Source organism: Columba livia, chromosome 4 (genome assembly GCF_036013475.1).
Source record: "Columba livia isolate bColLiv1 breed racing homer chromosome 4, bColLiv1.pat.W.v2, whole genome shotgun sequence".
In the NCBI taxonomy this organism is placed as follows: Eukaryota; Metazoa; Chordata; class Aves; order Columbiformes; family Columbidae; genus Columba; species Columba livia.
Genome location: NC_088605.1, coordinates 14,337,971 through 14,364,776, shown reverse-complemented (window position 1 = coordinate 14,364,776; position 26,806 = coordinate 14,337,971). Strand labels below are relative to the sequence as shown.

Below are 26,806 nucleotides of genomic sequence, written 5' to 3'. Positions count from 1 at the left end.
CGCCCCGCGCCCGCCGGGGCTCCCAGAGCGGCGGAGCGGCGCCCCCGCTGCCACCTCCCCGCTCCCCAAGCCGGTCTTCCTTCCACCCCCCCGTCGCCCTCTGAGCATGCTCCGCCTCCAGGGACGCGCCGTCCGGGCCGGGGGGTAGGGGCGCTTATGGAGGACGGGACGGCGCGGCAGAGGCGGCTGCCATAGGGCGCTCCTTTCCTCCTTCCCTCCCGAAATCGGGACATCCTAGCGGTTTTCTGCAGCCGTCACCGGCTTTGTGTGGTGAATTCCCGCAGCTGGAGGGAAGAGCGCGGTGCCCACCTCGGAAATGGTGAGAAACCCCCTGGACAGTATCCCAGTGGGAAGCGGCGCGGTTGGGGGCGGCCGCAGCCACATCTCGCTTGACCTTTCGCTGAGAGCGAACGGGGCAGAAAGTTACCGGGGAAGCGGAGCGGGAGGGTCTCGGTTTCTTCTATAGGGATGGGAAGTGTAGCCTTGTCGGTCATTGTTTCAAAAGGTTCTGCTGGACGACTGACATGCATTACAGGTAAGAAACCAAGCAAACGAAATCCAATTCTCACTCTTTTCAGCTCTTCAATGGGATCAGTCTCCCCCTCGGTAGGGCTCCAGTGCAACTAGAGAACGGAGCTATGACCCTAAGCAGTACAGGTGTGAATGCTGTGCAGTTGGACTCGCCATGCACTATGTCACATCTGTGTTTCAGAGAACATGCTTTAGTGATTTTTATTCAAAATACTACGTATTTAGTTTCTCCAAAACCTAATCCTTTTTAGAGATCAAACCTGTTACTGAATCAACAGCCTGGTTTGTCTCTAGAAGGGCTGAGAATGCCACTCTTCAGAGCCTTCCAGCTGCTTCTGCAGGCAGATGGGGAAGGACAAGACCCACAAAACTCACTATACCTTGCTGGATCTAGAGTGTCATGAAGGAAAATTAAGTGTTAGTTACTAAATAAAGAGTAAAAATAAAGAAATAAACTCTGCAACCTTCTAAACAATTTTCTAAAATCATCACAGGGAAAACTGGCGCTTCACTTTAGCTCTCACTTAAGAAATTGGCACTGCTTTTCCACATTTAAGCAGAGTTATATTTAATATTGGAGGGAGAATTTAGCTTTTGCCACCACTGAATTCTAAACAGCATGACTAAAGCTGTGATGCTGAGGCAATGTGTTGCTTGCACAAACTCTGCCTTCCTAAGCAATGCCTCATACAAGTTGTATAAAGACAGAATTGGACAGGTACTTGTGCAGGTGCCTGTTGAAGCTGCTAGTCCAGAAATGTGGGTATTTTCTGTAAAAAACGAATGCTCTGATTTGCTTATTTAGCTTGTATTCATTGCTTCACCACTGTAGAGGTGTGGGCGTTAACATGCAAATCCAACAACACAAATTATATATATAATACAGTATCTATATGCGTGTATGCATTTACATTCTTGCATTCAGCATGCATTAGCTATTTAAATAAACACGTGTAAGAATCTGTCTGCTTAATAGGAGCCCAATAACAACATAGCCTGCCCACAACTAGCTCAGCAGCAACATGCGCACACTGGTGGCTTGGAACCACCAGTTCAGCACCAGCATTGGAAGCAAAGGCTTTGGGGCTGTGGCTGGAAGCAGTGGCGGTGCGGGCGTGTTATCTCCTGCCAGCCCTGCTGCGGGTGGTGGTGTCAGGCAGAGAGGAGGTGAAAGTAGCTGGGAAGGACCCCTTAACCCATTGAAACAAAAACTGTCAGAGCTCACTTGTCAGACATCTAAAGAATTAAATTTTACTGTGCTTTCTACAGTACTGTCTGCAATAGGCAGACCAAAAGTATAGAGGAGTGTCCAAAGTGTCTCATCGTGGCTCCAAACCTGGCAGTATTCAAGAAGCAATTGGACAATGTCCTCAGACACATGGTGTGAACTTTGGGGTTATCCTCTGCAGGGACAGGAATTGGACTCGATCCTTGTGGGTTCCTTCCAACACAAGACATTCTGTGATTCTATAATTGCATTTGGCTGTCTGGCTCCCATGTAACTCAGAATGTAGAGGATATAATATCCTCTCTCACCTATTTTGTCTTTAGCAAATGTTCTTGAATTTCAGCTGATGGGAACTGAAGTTGCTCACCACAAACACCTATGGAAATAGACCTCTTATTGAGCTGCAGGAAGTTTCATCAGCCAAAGACACGCCTGTACCTGTAGGTGCACTTAGTGATACAGTCTTCAATGTTGATCCAACATACCATGCATACTCAAAACTTTCAAGTCACAGGAGTTTTCTAGGAGATCAGGAATATTTTCAATGGTAGTGGAAAATAATATTGGTTTGTGATAGGGTGACACGTGAGACTAACGTCACACACCCCCCCCCCACTAATAGGCTCCAGTGAGTTGGGAAGAGGTGGAGAAGGAGCAGGCAACAGCACAACTGCCTTGCTGCAGCCAAGTACCAGGTCATTCATTGTGGCAATAGACCAGAGAAGTGATCGTGAAATGGGGACATTTATGGTGTGTTATAATATTCATCCATTGCCATCAATATTTTTGAGCCAGAGATAAAAACCTTTAACATTTATAGGTTATTAACATCCTTTTTTAACTTTCTGTAGGCAGTTTGCATATAAATCTCATTTTAAGAATAGTCCATTAAAACCACAGCTGTCACTTGCTGAGAGATTTGGGGTGGCTTTTTTCATCCTGAAATCATCTTTGTAATGGCTTTTGTGCTCCTCCTTCAGAGCTTTTTCTCATTTTTCCTTTTTTATTCACCTGTTAAAATTGCACTTCTCTCTCACAGCTGGCAGATTGGTAGTAATGGAATTTAACTGCTATTGCAGTGGTTCTGAGTGAAAAAAAATCTTTGCAGTTCCTGATTTTAGAAATGTATGTTTTACTAGCTCTTTCCCTTCATTGCCACATGTTCTATTTCCATTTCAAAATACACAGATACACTGTTCTGCTGAATGATATTTATTTAAAAATAGACAACGCTCAAAAATGCACACATTCTCGCATGTAAGAAGTAGTCAGCATGAAGAGATAAAAAATAATGCCAAAAGGAAATAAAAATATAAAGGTACAGAGGTACTGCTGAGGATTATGCTATAAAAGCATCCCAGCAAAAAGCTCCCATTACGGTTAGGCTCTAAACCAGGCTAGAATAGATAGTGGTAGGGGTGGAGGAGGCTGGAAGTCACTGTACATTAGGCCAACTTAGTGAAGTAGCCGGATGTGTTCTTAACTGTGGAAGTATGCTCAAGTGGAGCTATATTTAGGAGCACAGTTGAATGTATGCTTAAGGTGCATCAGTTTTACCCACTGAAGCTGAAATGCTTTACTGCACAGGGATGGACAAAGGTGCAGCTGTATGAATATATTGAGGAAAGAAGGGAGAGAACTAGTACAATCAATTTATTCAGCACAGAAAAATCCTTGCAGGCTAGGTCAGGTTCTGCTGTTCACCTTTCAAATAAAAATAAATACAAGCAACTGGAAAATGATGAGAAACGTGTTTCAGGAATTATGTCTGGGAAACTTCCTTAGCGAGCAGAGGGCACCAGAAGGAAATTTCTTACAGAGGAAAAGTTTTCTGATAATTGATGACAATTTTTCAGGTAAGATTATAAAAACTGCAGTGACTAGAAAGTGAATCTATGAGAAATCAGGGTACAGATAAGATGCAGATTTTTAACAGTGAGGATGGTTAATGGCTTATGCAATTGATTTCAGGTTGTAATGGATTTTCTATCATTTGCAGGCTGAATGCAATTCCTAGAGACTGTGCCTCAGCTCACCCCCCAGCTCTGTCTTGGTTCAGATGGTACCAAACTGCATTCTGTAGTTTACTTTGTGGGAAAAATCATTTTAGACTGTTGGAGTTGTCCCAGCTGGCTTTAAAACCTGTTTAAGTTTTTGTTGACTTGGCACTGTGATGGATAGTATTAATTAACCATATATAACAGAATGAACTGTCCTCCCAGTATCTCTGTTGCTGCTTTTTTTCTGTAATGAGTGTGATACGGTTCCTGCATAAGCTGTTCATCACTCTCAGGGTGAAATCATGAAGTAATTGAAGCTACCAGAAGATTTCCAAAATTTTCCTTTTTTTTTATTCATACTGAACCTGACTTCATTTAAACCGATGGTAAAAGATGAGACATGTGCTAGCCAAGACCAAAAGCAAAGAGAATAGGACTGTAAATATGATTCCTGGTGGACCATCTTAGTTCATTTTGTCTTATAAAATATTATCTTGTATTTTTGGGTATTCATAATTATATACTAAAAATTAGTATGGTTATTTTTCAGGGGCAGCTAATACACCAAAAGCTCATGTGATGAACAACTGCTAAAGATCAGTGACATCTGAAGCAAGATAAAGAAAAAAGAAAATAAACTGATTTATACAATGGTACAATTTGGGAATGTTATTCATATTCTCTGGTCATGCATGGCTACATCCCAGGTGAACATCTATCCGGAGGAAACTACCAAGATAAAAAAGCGATTGTAATTTTCTAATACTGAACATTTCAAGATTTTATTTTGTCTTTTGTCAACTATATTACCAAACTTCAAATAAAAATCAGGTGGCTTAATTCCCAAAGAAGTCACTGTAATTTTGTCTCCGGCTTAAATAGTAAAACAATTTGCCCTATGGAGTAATTTGAAAACAGATTTCTTTTCAGTGTTCCAGTTTCTATGTTTCTCTAACCCACTGTATATTAACAGAACCTATGAATTTCATATTGAATGTATAAATGACAGGCTTTTTTAGTTGATAATTTTTATTGGAACACTTGCAATCAGCATCTTTTTTCTTAGGATTTTACCCTGTCCTTTAGCTTAGTATGGGATTGTCTTCCACAGACTGAGTAAGAAAAGCAAATCCCTATGGAATCAAACAAACAGTAATTTCCATAATGAAAACAGACTCTATTTTGATGACTTTTAGCTCTGATAGAAAAAGGGGACTCAGAAGACAGAAGTCAGGAGCTGCGTCTCAGCCTCTCAAGCAAAGCAGGTGGTGTCTCATACAGTCGGCCAGTAACTCATCGCTGGGCATCCCTCCTCCCAAAAGGCTGCTGGATGGATGGGAATGGGGTTGGGAAGCGGGACCCCCAAACCTCAGTTGCTTCACTGGTGCTGTGGGACAGCTGTATCCTCACAGGAGAGCCTCTTGCAAGTGCTAAACAGAAAACTACAATGCAAGGTAATTCAAGTGTTGTCAGTGGTTAGACCTGATAGGGATTTTGATCTATATTTTTAAGAGTCATGTAGGACCAGGGCTAGATTTTGTAGCTTAGGATTTATTTGGAGGAAGAATTCCAGTTTCAAATTTTTAAGCACTAGTGGTAAGAATAAGCAACTTTGTCACTTTGAGAAAAACAGCAGTGAATTACTACTTTTACTTAGTTCTGCCTTTTTCCTTAAGTAAGACCTAAAAAAAAAAATACTCCTTTAGAATCAACAGGTCTCATTCATCTCCATAGCAGAATATCAGTGACAGGGATGAGAAGGTTCTTCATTAAATACTTACTGCAATAATCCTGAGGACTATTAGTTCTGTTACAGAACACAGAGGGAGTGCTGATGAAGACATCAGTCAGCCAATGTAAGACAGAGTTGTGCTGGGGCTGGCAAAGAAAAAACTGAAGTGTGTTATTCTGTCCATCCATGAGAAACCAATAGCTATTTATTCCAAACTGTAAGTAGCCTTCTGCATGCTGAGCAGCAGCATTTCATCCTTTGGTGTGTCTAGGTTTGCCATCCTATTGTTTTCTCCTGAAACTGAACTCAGCAAGATTTTCTGTATATTATTTTACCAGGGTTGGTCGATCAGAAGACTCTTCTATATACTAACCTTCAAGGTGTCTTAAAATACAGTTTTTGCCTTGAGGATTCAGCAGAGGTAACTGTACACAGGCCAGGCTTCATAAACATAAAATGTGTATTGATACAAGACAAAAAGAGTTGTCGTAGAGAGCAGTGGGTTCCCAAATGTCAGAAGCAGGAAACAAAACCAAGGACAGAAACTATCAACTGAAGTATTGTCTGTCTGCTTTCATCCAATAAAATATTGCAGATCAAATTATCTGGTATTTGTGAGCTGTTTGTTGCACATAGGCTGTACTGATGGCACTAATTGCCTGCGATAATGATACTTGGCTATAGATCTGGATTTCCATTTTAGAATAATTTGCAACTACTTACTTTTGCTGTCGTGGCCTTTCTAGCTAAAAATAACTAGCCAATGCAGTTCCTTTTAGTACTGTTGACCAAGATTTGTGGCCCACAGTGGGACAGGCTATTTTATTTTAGCTGTAGCTGAACATAAAAGATAAAAATGAGAGTTATAGTTGAACAAAAGTTTAACTTTCATTTCTACTTTGATGGAATATGAGGTGGTTTCCTTCCTTGGATTGTTAAGCATTTTCATTATGCCCCACTAATTTATGTTGTTGCAGTGTCAGGTCCCCACCTTGCTGCGTGTGGCCTGGCTGGGCTGTGTCAGGTCTCACCTGTACATACATGGTGGCCACATCTCACAGGTTCAGTGTCGGTGCTGCACCTGTGTGCAGAGATGATGTCAAATGCAGGCACAGTCATCTCTGCTTGATATAGTGAAGTTTGTGTTCTTCGCTCATATTGTACTGGCAAGATTTTCCAAAATGGTGGGCAAAGAAAAGAAAATTAAAGGTCTGGAGAGAAGAAAGTCATGCTGATGCCTGGAAAAGCACTCAAGAATGTTTTCAAAATATGTTTGACCGGTGTGTTGTCTTATTAAAATATGTCTTGGTAATGGAGCTATTTGATTCAAGCGGGCGGTGGTAGAAAATCCCACCGGGGGAGCACTGCAGAAGTGCTCCTCCTACCTGGGAAGGCAGCAACAGGAGCGACAAGGAAGAGAGTTCATGTAGCCAGCTATCATTAAGATCTTGTTACGAAGCTATTGCTTACTACCTTATAGCTGTTAGTTGCTGCCTTCCTACAAAGGTCATTGCCTGTTAGAAGCAAAATTACTAAATTCAGAAGATGATGGACTCAAGGATGAACCAAACACCAAGTGTAGATTTAGCCCTAGATATGTCATGAATTTTTTCCATGCATTTTTAAAAGCATTCTAATCTTCAGTTAAGCCTGGGAAATATTTGATTGCAGAATAAATTAGAATAAAGAAGTTACGGTATCCTTGATAATCCTGGCTGCATGGACAGGAGCTGTTCCTCACTCTGCTTTGATTAAAATGCTGATGCGGTTCCCTGGAATTAATGGATCTGTGTGCTTTTCACAAACTGGCTTTTAATTTCAGATATTTTTCAGTGACATTCAAGCAAAGATTTCTTGGAAAATAAACATGAAGCACCCACTGCTTGTTCAAGGTTTCGTAGAAAAAGATGTGTAAAGATGATAAATTGAGTTTGTTGCAAGTGAAGGAGATGACAACTGGTTTTCCTGCCATCTCTGTTCCTTTCACAAATTTCCACCTCTTAGATCTGTCTTTCTTTGAAACACATTCTTAGACCTGAATTGTGGTCCATTTGTTTCTGGTAAGAATTTGAAAATGTGTTGGTACAGGTTTTATCAAAGAATGTATTTATAGGAATGAAAGTCAGTTCTTTCTTAGCTGAAATATAGCAGCAGAAGACAGGAGACATCCCATAGAAAACTGCAAGTTTTGCTTTAAATCTCAGCCAAATTAATATTATGGGGAATAACACACCTCCTAATGAAGAGAAAAAAAAATTACTCTAACTATTGACTGTTAACATTAAAGTCAGATTTGACATCATCATCAACTTCAAGATCAAATTAATGCTTTAAAGCTAATAGAGATAACCCTGCTTTTTGAGGTTCCTATTAACAATTGCAGCTGCTTCAGTTCTGTTTAAATCCAGATCTAATTCTATTCATGCATGCACAGAATGAGGCCAAATCCTTGGGGACAAGAGTCCTGGGGAATAAGTGATCCACTGAACCAGCTGTTCCTACATCATCTCTAATCTGACAGAGCAAGGTAGGAAGATTTAAAAATGGATGTTTGTATTAAAATCTTGAAGTTCAGGGATCTTTTTTATTTCATCAATTTTAGGTGCAATTTATAGAGTGCATGTTTGGTTTTGATAATACTTCATGTAAGATATGGTCAATGGTATCCACATAGTTTTTTTTCAGGATCCAGAAATGATTCATTTAAGGGTATTTATATACCACTACGCGCAGATACTCATATCTCCAATCAACTCGCCTTTTATGTACTGTCAGGTCACATAGAGAATAAATAACATTCACATAGCACTCATTGGTTTTGCCAGGCTGCTTTCTGGCCTGCCTTGCTAAAACTTCAACAGGGCCATCACAGTCCTACTCAGGTACAAGTAAAGAAGTGGTGTTAACTGTTAAAATGAAAGCATCAACTGTAAATCCACTGTCTAGAAGTGTCCAGAAACGTGACCTTACAGAAAGTTCTGAAGAACTACACTTCTAAAAAACCTTTTTATTCTCTCAAATGTGATTTCTAAGCATTTCTTAATTAAATTAAAATTCATACTAGCTACACAAAACGTTGTCATCAAGTTTACAAGTAAATTACCCTGGTCACATTATTATGATGATTTAAATTTGCTCTTTATTTTCAGCTAGAAACAACTCCAGCAAACAGCAAAACTACTGTATCTTTAATTTCCTATTTAATCAAATCCTGCTTTGTTCAGAGCTGTTGCAGAAAAAGGAAGAATAACACAAGCAGGGTATACTATGTACCCCTACTTAGGAAAGAGTGATTAGATCTTGAAGGATTTATTACATGCTGCTCAATGGAAAAGATAGTCAGGTGAATTTTGGGTTTGTTTTTTTTTGTGGGTTTTTTTTTTGTTTGTTTGTTTGGTTTTGTTTTGGGGTGTTTTGTTTGTTTTGTTGTTGTTTTTTAATGAACTAATTATCCTCATAAGGACCTTGAATTCCCTGGCCAGTGGAAAGAAGGGTGTACTTAAACTATGTGGATAATTTCCCTCTCTGCTGTTCTCTGGAGCCATTTACTTCTCTGCACTGATACAGTTCACTCAAAGTCTATGGACCACAAATGGGCCATACAACACAGGAATATTTCCAAAATGATTGAAATGGTCATTGGAAAAAAAAAAAAAAAAAGCAAGTGATTAAACGAGGAAATTCAGAGTATTGAGACATACTAGTAAAGGGAATTCAATTATTTTAGAAAGACTCAACCATGACTCCTCCACTTTCTTTTATCTTAGAGTTACTGTTGCTGATGCTAAAAAACCACTTAGAAAAATCTACGGTTGTGCAAGTTTGACTATTCACACAAATGCTTGAGTATTGTAGGAACCTTTTTCCACCATAGCAGCTTTTATTCGTCTACATATATGAGTTTAAATGCTACCCAAGCATATATTATTGAATAAAATTATCTAGGGAGGGAGGGAGTGAAAGGGTCTAACAGGAGGATATAATGAACATAGAATCATTTTGGTTGGAGAAGACCTTTAAGATCAAGTCCAACTGTTAACCTAACAACATCAGAGAATAGGTTTCTGATTAAGATTATGCAACAAAATTTCAGAATGCTTTACATATCAAGTGCATTTTTGAGTTGACTAAAGAAATCCCCTTAAAACTAACCAAACAAAACCAAACCAAACAAAAAACCCCTCTTTTAAAAATAATGTTAAATCAGTCTCAAAGACATTCCCTAGAGGTATCAAAGTAGGCAAACTGTCCCCTGGAGGCACCTCAGGAACAAAACAATGAGCAGCTGTTGGACCCCTCTCCTGGGTGAGCCAGCCCTCCTGCCTTTTGTCACATGCTTGAGCAGATAGGTAGGCAGAAACAGGGAAACTTTGTGCTATTTCTTTTATTTTAAAAACTGTGCTAAATTCGTATTGTAGATATATGATAGCAAAAAAAAAAATATATATATATATATATATATATATACACATATATATATACATTTGAAAGCAGTTGTTTGAGAAAGTCCAGGAGCTAGATGTCACTACATTAAACAATCTGATCGTTGTTCCTGGTCCAAAACTCTATGTTTCTCGAAAATATATGTTTCTCAAAAATCTACATTTCTAAAATGTTCAGAATTTCATGACTCACCATTGCTTCAAGAGCAGTTAAATTAAGACCTACTTCCATAAAATATTCTGCATTTGGATGAAAAAATATTTTTTGAGACAAGTCCTGTTGTGAAAACCTCTTCAGCCTCTCAGACCAAAATCTGGTCTCCAGTTCTGTGAAACAGAACAATTTAATTCAGCGGGGTTTCATCAGTGCAACTCAGAATAGAATTTTCCCATTAGCATGTTTAAAGCATTTGCTCACTGCCAGAGTGCTGCCTTAATTCACTTCTCTGAATTAACTTCAATTTCAGCACTCAAAATCAATTTAATATTGTGGACAAATGAAATTACTTCAATAATAACATTAAGAAACCGAAAGGGCTAAGTAATTGTAGATAGAATGTAACTAAAAAAGGATGTTATTTATTTTTTAAACTTCCAAATATGTGCTATTTGTAATAGAGCATATGGCCCCTTCTTAGCTAGCTCTGCTTTGGTTGAACACAAATGCTGGGAATCAGCTAAAGAGCACCAGTTCTAGCTGAAAAATTATATGGGACCCTCCAGCCATCTTTATGAGCACTTAAAAGATGAAGTGGAATCTGTGGGCTTGCCTAGTGAAATTAATTTTTTCTGATACCAGAATTACCTGGAGACTTGGCCCAAGAGTCAATGTGGAAGGATGATTAAGGTTTTGTCTGATTATCTGGGTGGCCCTATTCACTTCTCTTAAAATGAAACCAGTCAGAGACACCCAAGCGATGTTGTTAGAGTTGGTATTTGCATGGAAGTAGGTGAGGTCAAGCTACTCTGTTCAAGGGGAAAGGTAGAAAAGGCTACTCTCTAGAACGAATGTAAGAACCAATAAAGATGGGGTAAAAAAGCATGACAAACAGCCCTAGAGACAGGCAGAGATTACAGTTGTGAGATTGGGTGGTGAAAATGAAAAAACACTCAAAATGAAACAACTGGAATTGCTTTGCTCAGCCTCACTGATGGTTCATCTAATTCAGACTTCACCTGAGACTTCAGATGAAAGTTGCTTTACCTGGTCTGGGTTTTGCAACAAGTAAAGCAGGTAGTGGCTGTGTGTACTGCAAAATAGAACTGAAGATTAATTATGATGTGAAGCAACTCCCAGAAGTAATCAGGTAATTTATCGAACGGTCTATGTTTGCCATCTAGTGGTACAAAGACAAAATTTTTGTTCTGATGTGGGAGAGCAGGCGAGACAGGTGAAATGTTGTGTCTCAGAAGCAGGCCTGTCCCATGCAGAAACACAACTGCTTCCAGGCAGGTGGCAACTATGGTTAAAAGTATAACTGGCCTTTGAGGAACGCGGAGCAGAAAGTTTTCAGCCCCTGACCCACCAGATTTAGGACTAGATGCTTAGTGAGTTAGCAAGGGTTATCCAATAACCCATCTGTCACTCCCTTCTAGTATTCTGGTCATTGCTCCAGTCTTTCAATCTTACAGGTTCAGATTCCAAGAATAATCAGGCACCCCACTTTTCACAGCTTTCTGTGAGAATTCAGGCAACTGTAATAAATATCCTAGGGATGTGAGATTATTTTCTAAAAGCTTGTAAACCACACTTGTTAAATCCTCAGCCAAGGGCCCTCCACATTTCTAGAGGCATCAGCTGTGCTTCACATCATCCCTGGATGAAGACTTATGATTATTTTTCAGGCAGGAGACTGAACTGGAACAAAGGAACAAAGAAATTAGGAACTCACAAAAAAAAATGTACAGGAAATACATATCATTCTGGCAATGGAACATATATGCTTAAAGCTATAAAATTAGTTTTATCTCTTGAAACATTTCAAGGATGTGTGAGTAAATAATCAGGTAAAAGGATCAACTTTATTTCTCAGTTCTGTCATATAGTAAATACAAGACAAGAGGGATGCACTAATAGAAATATATTTTATCAGGAGGAGTTATATACAGCGTGATATCTAACCATACATGTTATTTCCTTGTATTTCTTGCTATATAGTTAGGAAAATAATTATTATATATTGATTTTTAATCAGTATTCAGGAAGTTGAATATAATTCCCACATCCCAACTAAAAAGGAAATGTTTTCAGGTTTGACTGCAAAAACACAGCTGGGAATTAATAAAGAGTTGGAGTTTTCAGAGTGTCTCCTTGGTTCAGGAGCAGCACTCAGTTTAGGTGGCCCTGGGATTTTCCCTTCTAAGTCATACAGATATTGTTTTTAACCCCTTTCATAGACCACAATGACTGAAAACAAAGCAATGCAAATTGCATAGAGGACAAATCCTAGATGACTGAAACAAAGATTAATGAGATTGAATTAACTTTACTATGTCGTGTTAATCATATTAAAACTAATATGATTCTGAAAAGTCTACTTATACAATAACGCCACATATATAACAAAATATGTAGGAGAAAAAACAAAAATTACATGCTATTAGTTACGGTCCCTTCTTAAAAACAAAATCTCCTATTTATTCAGCAGCTGTTGCTATTTCGCTCATTCATCCATCCACTCATTCAACTGTTATTTATTTAATTAATTATTCAATCAATTGTTCACTGAGGGACCGTATATGAACTATGTTTTACAATTGACCTCAAAGAGTGAGGCAGCTGAATGCATCCGATAGAAAATAGAAAAAGGCATTGCAAGGTTCACAACAATTATCCAGGGTTCAAAGCCAAAAACTATTTCTTCTAGTCCATTGTCATATTCCGGACGGCACCCGAATGCCGGTGGTATCCACAGCTGCAAGGGAAGAACGCAAGGCCAATATTAATCACCAGTGATACGAGTCACTAGCCCTTAACAACTGTGACCCCACCAAACTGCAATTTGGTCTCAGAAATCTCTAAGGAACCCTCCCTGTTGCTACTCGGGCACACTGGTGGAACAGGGTTTCAGCTTCTGCTGCTGCTGCTGCTACAGGTTTTGTACTGTGACTAAAACAAGCCTAGGCTTCCCAATTCCATGTTTAAATAAACTTTGTTCCCCAAAGGCACATTCACTTAGTCTTCCAGAAGAAGTAAAATTTACTGGCTACAAACTACAGAACCATGTAATTTTAATATACTTATCAGGCTTGAAAGGTTGGGAAGCTTTTGGGTATTAACTTGTGAATTACGTTCAAAATGTCTTACCGAAAGGTTGCATAGGAATAAAAATGCAGCAATGTTCTTCAGAATTCTCCTCTTGTTGTTAGTACCCGAGTTGCTACTGTAAATGGAGAAATCTGAGGCTGAATGCATGACCGAACTATTTTCCTGACTCTTTTCTTCTTTGGCAGCAGCACCACCACCGTTTTCTCTCCTGCAGATGCTGCCCTTAAGCAGGCAGGGAGCCTCTCCGCTGTCACGAGCGGCTCTGCCATTGTAAATCTCTTTGTACGAGGGGGTAAGTGACAAAGTGCTCCCCCGAGATATAGTCACTATTCGAAGAGTTTTAATATCATCATTCGCCTTTTCCTGCTCACGATGTATGGATTCAATGATAAAGAGGTTCTGGATATATTTCTCAATAATAACCAGGACGGAGTAGGGCAGGTTATACCAGGTGTATTTTGGATGGGCCTGGGCACAGATAATGGCGAGGATCGAGCCCCAGGAGAGGAGCCAGGACCCTGCAGCTGTGCCCACCAGCAGCTCTGCATCAAGTTTTCGAGCAGGATTTTTTGAATTATCCAGCGATCTATCTTCCAGTCTGTAGATGAGAAGGGCAACGATTCCAGCTGTACACATGAGAGCCAACACAAAGATAGCATGCAAGTAAAACATAGTGAGCGCTAATTCACTTTTGATTTTTGAACCTCCAATCTGAATTAAATACACAACAACTATGGCTATTGTGCTAGTTAACACTATTAGTCCAAAAATCATTCCAACAGTTATGCCATGGAATTTGAATGGAGTTTTGTGTTGCTGGTGGTGCTCGACTTTGCGGCCAATGTTCTTCCACAGGACATAGAGCATCGTGGATGCTAGGATGTGGTACTCTATATTAAAGGGATATAGGTAGTATATTCCTTGAGAAAATATTGAACAGAGAGTTGTTGTTGTGCAATTGCATTGAGGTGCATGATCATCTAAAACTAAAGGAGAGGGAGACGTTAGTTATGTGCATTATAAAGATTTCTCATTTGAAGTGAATAAATAAAACACAACTAAAGTAATAAAACATAAACAACACATCATGCCACCATGTTAGCTACCTAAGAAAAGGTCTCTCCATTGAAGTTATTAGCGTAACAAAGCTTTTGTGTGTTCACTGAAGTCTGATCTCTGACTTTATTGCTCACCCACTGAGCAATAATCACATCATGAACAAATGCTGCACAAATCGTCAGCAGGGTCTTGGTAAAAATACTTCTTCATAAAATGAAAGTCCAGATCGCAAGGGCTTTGAGTCCTCAGTCCTTCAGCTTAGAAGGCCCAAGGATCTGTTGACTAAATCAAGAAAAAGCTTAACAAGAAAGGTCTCAGTTCTACTCTCATTTTTATCAGTTATTTACACCAGCATGGTTTCTTATACCAAACCCACTTTATTAAAAAGTTGTTTATGTCTAGGAAAGAGGTGAAGTAAATCACAGATACTTTCACTCAACGTCCCAATATAGTTTTAAGGATAACAAATAAATCTATCTCCTTTTGAGAGGAACCTATGAAATCATTCTCTCTCTGCTGTGCAGTTGCCTGCATTGTAAACCACTCAGGCATCTCAACAAACAATTGCTTCTATTTGTAAAATAAATGCATTTAATGTGCATTTATAACCTAATCAAATAATGTCATAAATCAGAAATTTTCACAGTAGCAAGGAAAACAGTTACTTATTTTCACAATCTATTTATTTATAAATATATAAACATACATGCTGAAGAGCACATTTTTAGGCAGTATTCTCAGATTTGTGCCTAGAAGCTTTTCTTTTGTTTTCTATAATTCTAGAAGATAAGAGGAGAGGAGAAACCTGGTGTTGTTTTGTCTCAAGCACACACTGTTAAGAGATGAAAAAAATTATAGCAGATTGTATGTTAATACCAAACGTGTCCTGTGAATCACTACTTCACTCTCCCTTGTTTCGGATGCTGTGTCTGACTGTTCATAATTGCATAACAGTTCTGGTCCCTGAATAATATGAAATAATATAAGGAAACGGCTTCTGTTTAACAAGCAAAAATATCAAGTAGAGCCACTAACTGGTGATTCGTCTGCTCCCTGTGAATGCTCCAAGGTTACAAAATCTCTGAACTATGAATTCAGCTATTTGATTATTCATGGAAACTAGATAGTTTCAATAGATACATATCAAGGGTAACAATTGCAAATAGATGTAAAATTGTGGGCATCATTTTAGATGCAGTTATACTGAAAATACTATTTTCCAGATTTTAAAATTAAGTTTTCGTGTTTATGTGTGGACTTTGGAAGTAATTTTTAAAAATTCCTAAAATTTGTCAATGTCTACAGACTATATAAATAACAAAAAAATAAATTAGTTTAGGATTTGGCTTTGTGCAGGCAAAATTAAGGATTTTTAGGGTATAGGCCCTATTGAATTCACTGGGTGGGAAAGCATACATTTTCCTCTCCAAAAGCTGTCTTTTCCTTTGTGAACACAATCAAAATTTATCAGCTGTACTGATCAATTTTCATGGGAATAAAATTACCTGTAGTTGCTGAGAAGGTTTATTTCCTCTTTAAAGTTAAGCGCACTAATTTTGCCATGCCTCAGTGGTGTTTGAAAGTTAAAGGCATCCCCAGCAGTCATACTCAGTGTTTGTTGACTACAACTTGCATCATCTTACCAATGGAGAAAATGGTTCATCATGAAAAAAGAACCACCCAAAGCAAAATCCTTGTTTTGTAAAGCAGCACTAATGGATAACTCCTGTCCCTCTGAGCCATCCCACTGAATTCTGTAGGACCACACAACATGTGTAAGGATTTCCAGGATTATCCATGCTTGTTTTTCTACAAATAACTTAGTACATAGTAAACTCTGGTTTTAAATCTCCTATGTGAAATTTACTTCTATGATTTTATAATAAAAGGGTTCCTCAGTTGTTATTCCTCAAAATAAATGTTTTGAAAAATCTGTTTGTTTGGAACTTAGAGTAAAACCATAGCCTGGATCACATGTATGGTAATGATCATATAACATTTTAGTTATGATCTGAACTGTGTATCAGCTCACTACCATTTGCCCAGGAATGACTATACTGACATAGTCATAAATGACCCAGCACCATATTACAGTGATGTGATATTTTGTATGAGAGTGTGTAAGAGCAGGAATTCCAAAATGTACCGAGACTTTCACTTACCTATTGTTATGTTCCCAAAACCAAGCGTGATTAGTCTTTCCTTATGTTCATTCAGCTGATGTTTTGACTCTGTCAGTACTCCATTTGTCCACAGGAGTAAATTTGTAAACACGGAATGGATAACCCCAAATCTACAAAATAAGGTAATTATTGAAGGAATTTGCACAGAGTGTATGTCCGTATATGTTAAATAAAATGGATTAACTTCCTGTAGACAAGCTTCATGGCACTATTTATTTGTGAGCGCAGGGGAAAAGAATATCAGAACTGATCTTTTTGAAGATGTTCCTCAGTGGAGCACAATGAGTGTTAGACTTCCAAAATTTTACAGAAACACAATAGTTTAATGTATTAAACCATTAATAAGATGCTGTTATTATTTGTTATGCTCTCTTATGTGATAGATTTTATTCTTTTGGATGGACAAGTTTCACATTAGTGACAGTGACTGAATAGTCTGAACATTGTTAATTGTTTTTCAGGCTGTATTTTACAGCTGCCTGCAGTGCTCCTTCATACTCACTGTGGCTGGTCTTTCTTCCTAGGTACCACCACCTTCTCTAACTTCTAGTCCATGCATTTTTGTCCCCTGGAGAGAGCTGCAGCTGGGAAAGGGCCCAGGGAGGGCATAGATGCCCCATCGCTGAAAACATTCAAGGCCAGGCTGGACGGTGCTCTGAGCAACCTGATCTAGTAGAAGATGTCCCTGCTCATTGCATGGGTCTGGACCAGACAACCTTTAAAGGTCCCTTCAAACCCAGACCGTTCTATGATTCTGTGATTCTATGATCTAGTTTCAAAAGGTACTTTCCATAAAAATCAATATAAAATACCTCAGATACATTGCACTGACTGCGGTTTGCTGATGCAGATTCCCTTTCAGAAGTCAAATACATAAAACATAGAACAGTGCACAGTCCTAAGACACACACATGATGCTTTCTTCCTTCAAAACAAAGCAAGTCACACTGGTATCATACATTGCGCATTTCCCTGTCTCATGAGAAAAATACATTTATTCTGTGACTGTTGTATATTATAAAATATAAGCACAGTTTAAATAAGGGTAAATGGAGTTGCTTTCTATTTAACTATTCTATTTATTTCTAATTTTTAAGTATTCTACTTCTTTCTACTTAACACAATCAAGAAGAGAATCAATCTCTGTAAATTTTCACTGTCCATCATACAGTAAAACCCTGAGTGTTAGAGCACTGTGCAGACCTGCACCTATTAGCATTCCAGATAAGGATCAGATCCACTTTACCTCTCAAGTGTTTTGAAAGACTGGATAATATCCTTTGCATGGCACCACAGAAAGTACACCTAAAGGAAAAGAATACGGAGAAATGTCACTACACCAATGAGCATGTGTGACACTCAAAAAGGAAAGTGCATCTGTAGACAGAAACACTGGGGTTTAAATCCTCTGATGACTTCAACTGAGGTAGCTCCATCTCCACACGTCAAATCACTCATCATTTCCTGTGATGTTCAGCCAGGACACCTCTGGCATGAAGAATCTGAGACTTCTTATATGTAAAGTCAGTGGCTCAACAGCAGAAAGTCTCAGTATGACTCATCAAAACATCAAACCTCTCTATTTGGAGAGGTTTTTATTTCAGTGACAAAGGAAATAAAGCTACCAGCTGTGGACAGCAGTATGATTACTGCAGGGTACAGTGAGTCTAAGTTTGAATAATTTATTAAATATATTATATTCTATGGATGGAGTGAGATAAGTGAAAGGATGGCAGACTTGATTAATAAAACCAATAATGGACACCCAGGAAGCAGGAAAAAATCTTGTGCTATTAGTCTGAGAGATAATCACATTAGTAATTTGGCAGTTGCACTCAAGGGTAGTGCAGAAAGCTCAACTGGAGAATAAAAGTGAGAGTGAGCAAGTAAAGAAGCGTAAAATCGGGAATCTCTCTGCGAGCATAATAGAGACCTGAGGACAGAGATTTTTGTTAATACAACAGCAACATACTTGTTCCAAGTGCTGATAAGTGCCAGAAGAATGATACCGATGTTCCTAAGGAGTGTTAGGGTGACATTGAGAGTTCCATTTACTCAGAATAGCTCCTAGGATACTGAACTTGACAGTAGGTGAACTATCAGGAGAGAAATAGTCCAAAAGATTTCTCTTAGAAACCTGCCTGGTTTGGTGTTCCAGATATGGTCTCAAAAAAAGTGCAAAGAACTTTGAGTTCTTCTTCAGTAATTAGAGTAACTGGAAGTCCATTTTAACATTGTGCCCATTAACGTAGGGTACCTCCACAGCTGGTCTTGTCTGAGATATTCAATATCTAATTTTTGAAAAAGCTAGGAAAGTGCACTTCTCTGAGGCTCACGTATGCTAACCAGAAATAACATGTTCATTCATTCCTCTAATTAAGCATTTATCAAAAGGAGGTGTGACGATGGCGAAACCCCAGATGTGAAGACTGCAAGATATCATAGAAATTTCAACTGAAATCAAATACATTGAAATTAGCACTTTTGTCTCATCTAATTCCAGGTTCAATTTCCCATTCTGGGATAGATGGAGTAAAATCTAACAGCAGATTTGAAAGCATTCTTCAAAACTTAAAAACACATTAAGTTTTGAAGACCTTTTCAGACATTGGAGTCAAGAAAGTGGAGGGAAATATGGGAAGTCAGTAAGGAAATAGCATAAAACCTCATTTTTGCTCACGGAATACTCATTGCCCCAAAGAAACTTTTGTTCGTGAAAGACCACATTGCACAGCCTGTCTTGGAAGGGCAGGTATATGTCGCTTTATTGCTTGCACACATGCAGTATGTATATATTTAGTAATTTAATGGCACACGGGGATGTCTCATCTAGAGTAAAATACAACAGAATCTGACACATTCTGTAGAAATCAAATCCTTCAGTTTTTAGATGACACATAATTAGAGATGTTCTCTGCTGTAATTTCATCCTGTGTTTCAAAGACATGAGAAGATTTGTCTTAGGTAAGAGGTATCTGGTAAATTACCTTTTAACTGTTTTTTTTATTGCTGAGGCTAACATTCAAGCTTTCATTATTTTAAGCTCAGTAGATTATAAATTCAGCAATATTACATGATGTAAAATATAAATTAGAATTCTTCTTCCCTTTGTTCGGCATTGTTATACACAATTTCTTCCACAAATCAGTTCATGGTAGCTGGAAACCTTGTCAGCTCAAGGTAACTGGGTGCAATGAAGAATGCTGTATGCAGATCAGCGGGCAAAAAAGCTTTAATTTCTTTGGTTTCTTTTTCAGAGGTAAAGCAAAGAAGTTGCAAGACATGGAGAGTCGATATTACAAGAATGTGAAATTAAGATTACTTCAACCAAATCAGAATTACACCCTCAGAGAAAAAAGATAGGAGAGGTCAGAGTTATTGCTTAAATTTCAATGCCTTTTTTGTTACAGAAAACAGAAAACTTTAGGTTGTTAAAGGCTCATGTACATGCAACCACAACTGCTAGGAAAAACTTTCTTTTCTTTCTGAATGACTTAATCATCTTGGAAAGTGCTGTAGATGACCTGGCTATAACAGAGTATCTTAGTTGAGTGGCTCTTTGTTTCCTTCTTTCCCACAAATCTGCTGACAGGCTCAGAGGAATTAATGTGATAAACAGTTGGCTGTCACCATCCAATATAGACCCAAAGCCTTACGACAAACAAGCAGCTGGAATATTTTACCGGGAATCACTGATTATGGTTGCTGCTGTGCAGTCACTGAGAAGCATAATAAAATTCTTCCAGAAGGAAAATCCATGTTCATGTGTTATAGGAGAGCTGTGCAAGAATTTTATAACCACCTAGGAAGGGTTTTGAACTATCAGGCTTCCACCCCTAACCACAATGGGACATCAGGATTGACAGATTGAACTGAACCTGTGTGGCAAGTCCTACAAACAGAAACAAGTGAATTGTCTTTAGCCAAGATGCTCATATCAGCCTGAAAATTCTGAAAGTTATAAATGTAACTTAACTAAAAAAAGAAAAAAAAAAAGCAACTTCAACTATAGGAGAGCATTTTTTTTAATTTTATGGCTGAGCAATTTCAAGTTGCAAAGCCTGCATTTACACATAGAAAGGATACATATGCACAAGAATTTAGCTTTCAAAAGTATCCTGCAATATGCTTAGAAATTACTGTAAAATCCACTGATAATGAGAAGATAATTTTTTTTTGCTAAGAAATTCAGATATAATATTAAATTGCAACCAGAGACTTTTACCTGTAAGATGGTGTGCACGGCATGTGTAATAGGAAAAATGCCTTCAGTTGGTGATAAACAGTTTGAAAAATCAATATAATATCCAATTTTAAAAGAATCCAGAATTAAAGTAATCACTGCAAATAATGTAATCCCACCTGCAAATGAAAAGGATATTAGAAAATATCAATGTACAGTTACAGTGTCTAGAGACAATATGCTAAAATCTGTTTAGGGAAATAAAAGTAGATTGATGTTCATGAAGATAATTGACTCAATGTAACAAGCCTCTCTAATTTGTGAAAATATCTGCCTAATATATGACAAAAGCACATCACTGTACACACCTTGCACAGCCAGTGCAGAGGAACCAGTCCAGCAATGGCCAGGACATGGAGCCGCCCAGCACCTCTCCAGTGACCGCCACGCTGAGGCAGCCATACAGCACATCCATTAATGCTCCATACAGCCACACACATATGCAGTTCCCAGGAGCTGAACAATCACGTTACAGTCTCCTGGCCCAGGAGCTCAGCAGTGGAAGTAACACAATCACCTGGTGTTCCTTCCCCTGCTTCGGGAGGTTACGCTTGGTATGGTTTGTTCTTTGAGAAATGAACCAAACATTTTATTTCAGTATCTATTCTTTCTCCCCCACCTCCTCCACAACCAACCCCCACACCTAATATGTTTCTCTAAATATGTGTTTTGTATCCTTAAGAACTTTCAAAATATGTTTTCAATTGTAGTTTTCCTTTCCTTTCCTTTCCTTTCCTTTCCTTTCCTTTCCTTTCCTTTCCTTTCCTTTCCTTTCCTTTCCTTTCCTTTCCTTTCCTTTCCTTTCCTTTCCTTTCCTTTCCTTTCCTTTCCTTTCCTTTCCTTTCCTTTCCTTTCCTTTCCTTTCCTTTCCTTTCCTTTCCTTTCCTTTTTCCTTCCCTTCCCTTCCCTTCCTAGAATGTAAATATTTGTTACAAACTTTTATTACTTTTTAAATTTATCCTTATTATGTCAGCTAATTTGTATTATTTGTAACACATGTAACACCTCTGGAGGCCACATTTAAATAGATGTGCTATTTTCATTATCTATAAAAATAAATGGCATAACAAAATGCAAAATTCTAGGCTACTCTTGAGATCAAATGATATGTTTCCTTCTCTATTTAAAGATTTAAATAATTCTAAAATAAAGGAGAACTGTTAATTCTTATGAAATAACTTTACCTGAGGTAATTGGACCTTCTCTAAGCAAGGTGTTGGACTAGATGACCTTCAGATGTCCCTTCCTACCTAAATTATTCTACAATTTATTCTGTGATTCACGGTTTATTTAGAAAGTATGAAGGAAATAGCCTGTGTCACTATTTGCCTGAAATATATCAATCTGAGGGACTTAATGTGTATTATAACTGCTTCAATAAGAAGGAAAATTATATCTTCTGAAGCAAAAAGATTATTAAAATCTTCCACAATTGCTCCGTAGTGAATGATTATGCCTATGTTGGCTTAACAGAGTATTTTAGAAAGGTATTCAATTCCCCAGTCATGACACTAGTAAGGTAATTTCCCAGTGAATTCATGGTGCAGGATCAAGCCCTGAGGAACCATTTTAGTGAAGTTGTAATGTTAGAGCAAAACAGGTGGAAAATGTGGTTTATAATGTAAAAGTTCTGCATCCTTGCTTCCGTTACTCATGAGAGTGGCTCAGCAGAGCAGGATCACAAGGGACTTGTTAACTAGAAAAAACTGGAAGAAGGAAGGCAGGGCAAGGGGCTCAGGCTGAAATTCACAGAAATAAAAAGCAAACACATCTTAGATTAGTGATCTGTCTCCTGCACCCTACTCCCATCTTGTCTTTACAAGGATGACCTGTATTGTGGTTCCACTCTGTTTTGCTTCCATTACACAAAGTCACTGTATCAGTTGTATAGTTTTACAGTTTGACATCAATGTCCAGCAGACCATTGGGAGGGAGGAAACAAAACAAAAGAAAACATGCAAAAAACCCCCAACAAAACAGCCAAACAAGCAAACAAACACGAAATGTCTTTCACATTGAGTATTTTGGTTTATGCCTTCGTATGTCTCTTCATGTTGCCTTTACATCCATCAGAAATTGGATGGGCTTCAATCTGTTACCATTGAAATAAATAGTTTTGGCATTGTCCTCCAGGTATTAGAGGACTTTATATGACTAATTTATTTTAATGTTTGATTATTTCATTTATTCAAACAATATCTAGATGTTTCTGTCAATCACTCAGGTGGCCACACTGTAAGCATATACTATCTGTTCAACATACATTTTCAAGGGCCTTCAGAAGAGAATGATTTTACCAATTTGCTTCTGTCAAAAATTAAAGTGCAATTATAATGACCATAAATATGGTATGCTAATGGTTTCAATGTTAAATTTTCCTGATGGAAACTTCAGTATTATGTAATAATAATAATAATAAATGTGAGATAAGTATTAGTAATTATAAATAACAAAGACAATTCCACTGTTTTGCTTTTTCTATTTTAAAGAAACATGAAATGCTTGTTATTGAGCACTGTATGACTTTTAAAAATGGGATTTTTTTTCAATTGTTTGTTGAAACTTGTATATTTTAAGGGATCAAGAACAGGATTTTCAGTATTGCTACATGCTGCCTTAATTCTTTCTATTAACCATCATGAAGAAAAAAACCCACAATGATGCAGTTGTAAAAATACCACTCTAAACTTAAAATATTGTTCGAATAAGAGACAATTCAATGCAAGTAGTAAAAAAGGTACAAGTTGAAATCTGCCAGGAGCTTTGTGAATTGACCAGCTGTCTATGCTTTAAAACAGAGGTTGTGCTGCTGGAGAACATGATAAAATAAAGCCATTTGTGAAGCAAATTGTTTTCATTTTGAGTTCTCTGGCTCACTTGGCTGAACTTCCAAATAATCCTCAGAGAGCCTTTCCTAACAGGAGAGTGTCCTCAGGGTAATAACATCTGGAATAAGTCAAGGAAAGGACTTCATAAGCTTCCTGGTGATTATTTGGGTCAGGATAACTGTACCTTACTAAAAGCAAAGCTCTCCCTGAAACTTTTCCCACATTCAGACCACAGGAGTGGTTCTTGGTCTACCATGCAAGCAGGAAGACAACTGTGCTCTAGGGTTCACATCATTGACATCTAGGTACAAAAAGGCCCAAGGAAATCTTTCTGTGAGCATTTATTGTAAAATGACCATTTGTCCTTCTAGTGGTGTTAACCATGTACAAGGATGCAGTTATAGGAGGTTTTTGTGAAATCACTGTTTTTCAACATTTGTTAAAGCAAAATGCCCTAAGTAGCTACCATCACTTCTACTAAAATGATGTTCACGGTTTGAAGGGAATCATGAAAACATACTAATTTTGTACTGCTTAATATAAGGACATTTGCTCTCACAATAAGAGTGAGGAGATATTCTTCAAAAGCAGCTGATAGGGCTAGTAAAACATCGCAGAGAGCATTCTGTGGAAAGAAATGATGAAAATTCGTCCCCTCCTCCTCCTCATTTTTGAACTTTTAGTCTTTCAGATAAAAAATTTCCATGACAAAATCTTTGATAAAGAGGAGGCCAAGGGGCATCTTGGCAGGGGAATTGCCACCTGAGTGTTTCCTTACCTCAAAGAAGTTTTCTTTTACCAACAGAGGATAAAAGAGTTGTACAGGCTTGTTGTAACTACAAGAAACTCCTAAGAATAGGAAAGTGCATGTCTTTCCCTAAGGGCGAATGTGTTGAATTGCAGCCTAGACATCCAAGAGTAGCCGTGGAAGCCACACCACTTCAGAAGCCAGGACAAAGAGCCATCCTGTGCCGGTAAATGAAATGGATAAGGTAACCTAGTAGTTCAATCCAGTATCTTATTTCTAAGTTTCTGTGACTCCTTATATCCTGTAGGACAAATGAAATGCTGTGAATGGTGTGCCAAAAGGAAAAGGGCAGGGGGTCCTGCTGTGCTTACCCATGTTAAGCAGTATTTATTCCATACTTAGGAGGGGAAAGCTATCCTCTGAGTAACAAAAGCATAGCTTGGTCCAAAACAGGATCAAATTAAGCCTTGCATTAATGAATTTCAGGAGGTTGTAAGCCACATAAGCTAATAAATGAAAAATGCCTGAGAGCTGAATATTGGTTTGGAGAACAGTGAATAATCAAGAGAACAATTCAACAGTAGGTACATGAACTGCATACATTTCAAGAAAGAGTCTATGACTGTATGTTAGATGTAAAACAAAAAAAAAAAAAAGGGAGAAAAAAAAAGTAAAAGAAAAAAAAGTCCCTGAGCCATTCATACAGCACAATTGTTAACAGTTGCAGAGGAAGTAAAAGAATGTAAGCACTGAGACTGAGAACAAACTAAGTTTCCACAAAACAATCTTACTTTTCAAAATAATCAGGTTTTAGGTGTTCTTGGGATTTTCAGTTAACTGTTACCTCATTGCTAGTAGGTAGGAAATTTTTATGGAAAAGCTGTCTTACAGCAATCCACTTAAAATGCTTCATTCCCAACCTATCATTTTCAGTGCTGAGACTGGAGAAGAGGTCAGTATAACTGGGCTTGCCTATTGCCCTACACAGTGTTGATACAGGTTGTTTCTTGGGACCCAGAAACACAGCTTTCCTGTCACTATGACTCTGTGGTGTTCTCCCTAGCTACCTTCTCTTGATATACCTTTAAGGTTCTTCACCCAGAGGGTGCTGGACACTGGAACAGGCTCCCCAGGGAGGTGTCACGGCCCCAAGCCTGACAGTGTTCAAGAAGAGACTGGACAACATCCTCAGACACACAGTGTGAACTGTGGGGTTGTCCTGTGCAGGGACAGGAGATGGACTCGATGATCCTTGTGGGTCCCTTCCAACTCAGGACATTCTGCAATTCTATATCCTCACTCTAGTATGCACCTGACTCTTCAGATAAGGACCATCACATCTCACTTGTATACATTTCTTGCTACCTAATGCTATGTTTAGATTCCTTGCTTAGATTTTTATGTACTAATTGACAAACTGATCTGGCCAGGGACTTTGTCTTCTTCTGTCTAAATCTGCATGTTTCTAAAGCATGATCATACACATATAAATGGGAATCTCTGATATACATTGGTATAGAGAGCACCTGAGGACCTTTCTGACTGGTACTAGCCTGAAGTATTATATTGTCTGGAAAAGATGATAATTCCTCCAGAAGAGCTGCATGACACCAACAAAACTGCCTCTTCCATTAGCTATATTTTATTTTTCAAGTGTCGCCAAACCAGCCTGGTCGGGAAAAAAAGTGCTGGAGCTTTCAGCACTGTAAACGGTAGGTTACAAAGTGAGGATGTTTATCAAACAGCTTTTCCGTGCAATCTCCTAGTATGTTCAGCTTATGCATATATTGACTTTACGCATGTGCATTAAGTTCATGAATACCAGGATGGCTCCTGGTAGGGATGGAGAGGGTAACAAACTGGTAGCAGAGATGGGCAATGTCACAGATGTCCCGTGCGCAGTACCACGCTCAACTACCTACCACCACGGGCTAGTACTTACACTTCAGCCAGCGGGCTCCAGCATGGGTGTCCTTGTCCCTGATCAGCCTCCTCTGCGTACAGCTCCTGCAGAGGTACCACAGCATCCACAGCAGCTGGATGAGCATCAGCGTGATGAGGTAGGAGAGCAGGTGGCTCTTGCTGATGCCCACGGCGTGCACAGCCCAGGCGAAGGTGAGCAGCAGCCCGGCCAGGAAGAGGTTGATGCCGTACTGGCTGCTGAGGATCTCGGCGTTTTTCTGCGGGTAGCTGCCGCCCACGGAGGGGGAACCGGTGGCTTTCTCCATCTCCCACGCCGCCAGCCAGGCGCTGCGCGCAGGTGGCCCCGCGTCCCCCGGGAAGACCCGAGGCCGTCGGCTGGTCCGTCCCCCATCGGCAGCGGGGGGCGGAGCGGGGCCGCCGCTCCTGCCGTGCCCCCCCGCAGCCCTGCCCGCCGGGAGGGGACCCGCGGGGGCTGCGGTGCCCGCTGCCAGGGGGGAAAGGCTGCCGAGGTTTTGCGGGGCAGGGGGCCATGCCTGAGGCTCAGCCAACAGCTTGGGTCGAGATGAGGGAAAGGGAGAGATTATTCAGCGGCAGATTGCCCAGGGGCGGTCATGTCTCGTG

The 26,806-nt window shown here is 39.1% G+C and overlaps 1 protein-coding gene and 1 long non-coding RNA gene across 2 annotated transcripts; one reads left to right on the top strand and one right to left on the bottom strand.

The window, feature by feature from the left end:
* Positions 1-120: 120 nt before the first annotated feature.
* LOC110357832 (uncharacterized) lies at positions 121-6,093 on the top strand. The gene is made up of 2 exons (XR_002411747.2): positions 121-319; positions 4,310-6,093. It is a non-coding gene; the product is annotated as an uncharacterized LOC110357832 (long non-coding RNA).
* A 5,840-nt stretch (positions 6,094-11,933) lies between these two features.
* Positions 11,934-26,621, bottom strand: OTOP1 (otopetrin 1). Its single transcript, XM_005501396.3, has 6 exons — positions 26,205-26,621; positions 20,669-20,805; positions 17,690-17,748; positions 16,423-16,553; positions 13,241-14,187; positions 11,934-12,848 (listed from the first exon to the last, which is right to left on the bottom strand). Exons 1-6 carry the CDS (start codon positions 26,488-26,490, stop codon positions 12,678-12,680), a joined length of 1,731 nt encoding a protein of 576 aa, XP_005501453.2. The 5' UTR covers positions 26,491-26,621; the 3' UTR covers positions 11,934-12,677.
* Positions 26,622-26,806: the final 185 nt, after the last annotated feature.